General features: G+C 54.5%; 1 protein-coding gene across 1 annotated transcript; it reads left to right on the top strand.

The window, feature by feature from the left end:
* Nucleotides 1–989: 989 nt before the first annotated feature.
* Nucleotides 990–3,749, top strand: PNMA6E (PNMA family member 6E). The gene has a single exon (XM_045578702.1). It carries the CDS (start codon nucleotides 998–1,000, stop codon nucleotides 3,503–3,505), a length of 2,508 nt encoding a protein of 835 aa, XP_045434658.1. The 5' UTR covers nucleotides 990–997; the 3' UTR covers nucleotides 3,506–3,749.
* The last annotated feature ends 244 nt before the right edge of the window (nucleotides 3,750–3,993 follow it).

The raw sequence follows: 3,993 nt of genomic DNA, 5'->3' as shown, positions 1-3,993 counted from the left end.
ATATTACATAAATGAGTGAGATCATGTGATATTTATCTTTCTCTGGCTGGTTTGTTTCACTTAGCATAATGCTGTCCAGTTCCATCCATGCTGTTGCAAATGGTAGGAATTCATTCTTTTTTAGCGCAGCATAGTATTTCATTGTCCAGCACCATTTATTGAAGAGACTTCCTTGCTTCCTTTGTCAAATATTAACTTTCCATATTGGCAAGGGTTGATTTCTGGGTCCTCTGTTCTGTTCCATTCATCTATATACTTGTTTTTGTGCCAGTAGTAGGCTGTTTTGATTATAATGGTTTTGCTCTAGGATTTTTATGGTTTTATCCATTTTTAAAAAATTTTATTAAGGTATTACAAAGAGTAGTACATATGTTTCTTTTCCCCCCGCTGACCTCCCCCTGGCCTCCCCTAGTTGATATCCAGTATTGTGATCTTTTCAGCTTTGTTCTTCTTTCTCATTGTTGCTGAGGCTATTCGGGTTTTGGAGTATTTGTTCTAGATCTGCGAAATATGCTGCTGGTATTTTAATAGGGACTGTGTTGAATCTATAAATTGCTTTGGGTAGCGTGCACAGTTTAATGATGTTAATTCTTCCAACCCATGAGCACGATATATGCTTTCTCTTGTTTGTGTCTACTGTCCTTTAGCTGAGATCCACGTCCTCTGGCATTCATCTCCAGCTCGCTCTGTGAAGAGCCTCTGAGCTCCGCTACAGTCAGCCAGCCCACCCCACTGCTCAATTTCATTTCTGGGGTACGACGAGGATTGTATCTTGTAAGTTTGTTGATTTTTTAAAAATGTTCCTTGAAATCTACAAATAGAACAGCGGAGGGGAGGTGCTCTAGGCCTCTGCTGGGCGGCGCACAGGGCAGTGGGGTGGGCTGTGTAGCACAAACATGATTCTCTTCCCTTTGACCCCGAACAAAGACCCATTGCCACATCCTGCACACTTTTGATCAGTCACTTTTCCCCACCCTTCAGATCCTCAATGCTGTCGATGGCGCTGACCATCCTGCGGGACTGGTGTGGCCTGATGGCCGTGAACGCACAGCGTTCTCTGCTCATCCTGGGCATCCCAGAGGACTGTGAGGAGGAGGAATTCCAGGAGGCGGTGGGGGCTGCACTGAGCCCCCTGGGCAGGTACCGAGTGCTGGGCAAGATCTTCAGAAGGGAGCTCCGGTCTAGAGTGGCCTTGGTTGAGTTCACTGAGTATTTAAACAGAAGTTTGATCCCCCGACAAATTCCAGGCAGGGGGGGACCCTGGACTGTGGTCTTCCTGCCCCAGGTTCCTGACGCTGACTCACAGGATAGACCAGATTTCCCTGCACAGCCCCCGAGGCCAGCAGTGGCTGGCAGGGCAGATGGGGCAAGAGCTGCAGTTGAGGAAGGAGATGCAGGCGAGGAAGGAGCTGCAGGTGAGGGAGAAGCTGCAGGCGAGGAAGGAGCTGCAGGTGATAAAGAAATTGCAGGCGAGGAAGGAGCTGCAGGTGATAAAGAAATTGCAGGCGAGGAAGGAGCTGCAGGTGATAAAGAAATTGCAGGCGAGGAAGGAGCTGCAGGTGAGGATGTGGCTGCACATGAGAATGTAGCTGTAGGTGAGGATGTGGCTGCACGTGAGGATGTAGCTTCAGGTGAGGATATGGCTGTATATGAGGATGCAGCTGTAGGTGAGGATATACTTGCAGGTGACGACATGGATGTACATGAGGATATACCTGCAGGTGAGGATGTAGCTGTAGATGAGGGTATACCTGCAGGTGAGCATGTAGTTTCATGTGCGGAAATGGCTGCACGAGAGGATGTAGCTGCTGGGGAGGTTAGATATGCAGGTCATGATATAGCTGTAGGTGAGGATATAGCTATCGGTGAGCTAGGAGATGACGATGAAGAGGAAGAATCAGATGAAGAAGGAGCTTCAGGTGACACAGGAATTGCAGGCATGGCAGGATCTGTGAGTATGGCAGGAGCCGCAGGCGAGGCAGGGTCTTCAGATGAGGAAGCTGTAGGCATGGCAGGAGCCCCAGGACAGGCAGGAGCCTGGAATGAGCAATGGAGGCAGGCCCTGCAGCCTCTGCTGGAAAATATGGCCTACCAGGAACTGAGATCCTTTTCGGGCATGGAAGAGCCAGGCCACGAGCAGGAGTCCTTCGAGAATTGGCTGGACCACGCCAACGACATGCTGTACCTGTGGCGCCACATATCGGAAAGGGAGCGGCGGCGGCGGCTGGTAGAGAGCCTGCAAGGGCCCGCGCTGGATCTCGTGAGTAGACTCATAGATGAAAATCCCGACATTGCCGTGCAAGACTGCCTGGCGACCCTGATTCAGGTGTTCGGGAACAAGGACACTCGAACAACCGCGAGACTGAGATTCATGACTTGTGCCCAGCGGCCCCAGGAAACTCTCTTTGCCTACGTGATGCGCCTGGAAGGCCTGCTGCAGGCGGCCCTGGAGAAGGGGGCCATCCAACCCTCCACTGCAGACCAGGTGCGTGCCAGGCAGGTGCTGATGCGGGCCCGTCCCAACGAGACACTCTGGAACAAGCTGAGAAGAATGCGCCTGGAAAGGAGACCACCTGGCTTCCTGGGGATGCTCCGGCTCATTCGGGAGTCAGAGGCATGGGAGGCCACTCCAACTACTAGCCGGCAGCAGTTTCCAATGGAAGAAGGGTCCTGGATAGACATTGGAGATTTGTCTGCTTCCGAGGCCGCTCTATCCTGTGAAGATGCTCAGGCCGCTCGAGCCTGTGAAGAAGCCCATGCTGCTCTAGCCCGGGGAGGTGCCCATGTCTGTCCAGTCTGTGGACGTGCCCCGGGCGCTGTAGCCTATGGAGGTGACCAGTACTTTCTAGCCTATGAAGAGGCCGAGGCCGCTCTTGCCCGTGAACGTGCCCAGATCGTTCTAGCCTGCGAACGTGCCCAGGCCGCTCGAGCCCGTGAAGATGCCCAGGCCTCTCTAGCCCGTGAAGGTGCCCAGGCGCCTCTAGCCGGTGAATATGTCCATACCTGTGTAGCCTGTGAACTTGCCCACGCCGCTGTAATCCGTGAACGTGCCCAGGCCTCTCTAGCCTGTGAAGACGACCAGGACTCTGTAGCTTTTGAAGATGTTAGCCAGGCCTCTGCAGATGCCTCCCTGGCTGACATTCTCGAGGAAGATGCAGTGGCCATTGAGACGGATCCTGCCACTGCCGATCCTGATGAGGCTGCTCCTGAAACCGGTGATGACACCGGGGCAGACCCTGCCCCCGAGGCCTCCCTTGCCGTTCAGGGAGATGAGAATGTTCTGGCTCCTGCAGGTCTAGGTCAGGCAGGGCCCTCCCTTGCCCACATGGGCATTGCTTTGGGGGTGGGCTCAGGCGGTCCTGGCTTTGACCCAGAGGGCCTGCTCCAGGAAGAAGATGAGGAGGCTGAGAAGCCTCGCCAGGAGGGGCTCATGCCCATCCCAGAGGAGTCAGGAAGTGAGGACGGGTCTGGGGAGATGAGTTCCCCCGAGCCCTCCTTCGAGTAAGCGTGGAGGGCCCGGTGGCCTCCTGTTCTCTGGGGCAGCAGAGCCCTGGAGGCAGGGGAAGGCCACCTCACCCCTCATGGGGAGCAAGGCCCAGGGAAGGGTCTGCCTTGCCCCCTGGCCTCCCCACTACTCCCAAGGGGCCCTGACCACCACCACCAGCCCTTCCAAGTCACCAAGATGACCATTTGTGATACCAAAGAGACGGGGAGAGGTGCCCCCGCATAGTATTACCACATCCAGCCCCAAACCTTGCCCACTTTGACACCTCTGGGCAGCCATCCCAGTCCAAGTAAGGGGCACTGAATACGTCTGACACCTGCCCTGGACTGGGAAATGTTAGGAACCATTAAAAGGGTGCTAGCCTCTGGTACCCCCATCTGCCATCCCCCAGGCAGCCCTCACCCTGTTTCTCTGTAGGCTCTATAGTGACCCCCCCAACACACACACCAGTCATGGTGCCTGTGCCAAATCACCAGGTGTGTGTCAAC

This window comes from Pipistrellus kuhlii, unplaced genomic scaffold (genome assembly GCF_014108245.1).
Source record: "Pipistrellus kuhlii isolate mPipKuh1 unplaced genomic scaffold, mPipKuh1.p scaffold_m20_p_100, whole genome shotgun sequence".
NCBI lineage: Eukaryota > Metazoa > Chordata > Mammalia > Chiroptera > Vespertilionidae > Pipistrellus > Pipistrellus kuhlii.
Note: the sequence above shows the minus strand (reverse complement) of the source record. Positions and strands in the feature narration are given on the sequence as shown.

Coding starts and splice junctions, on each gene's coding strand:
- PNMA6E (XM_045578702.1), top strand. CDS start 998: ATGGCGCTGACCATCCTGCGGGACTGGTGTGGCCTGATGGCCGTGAAC.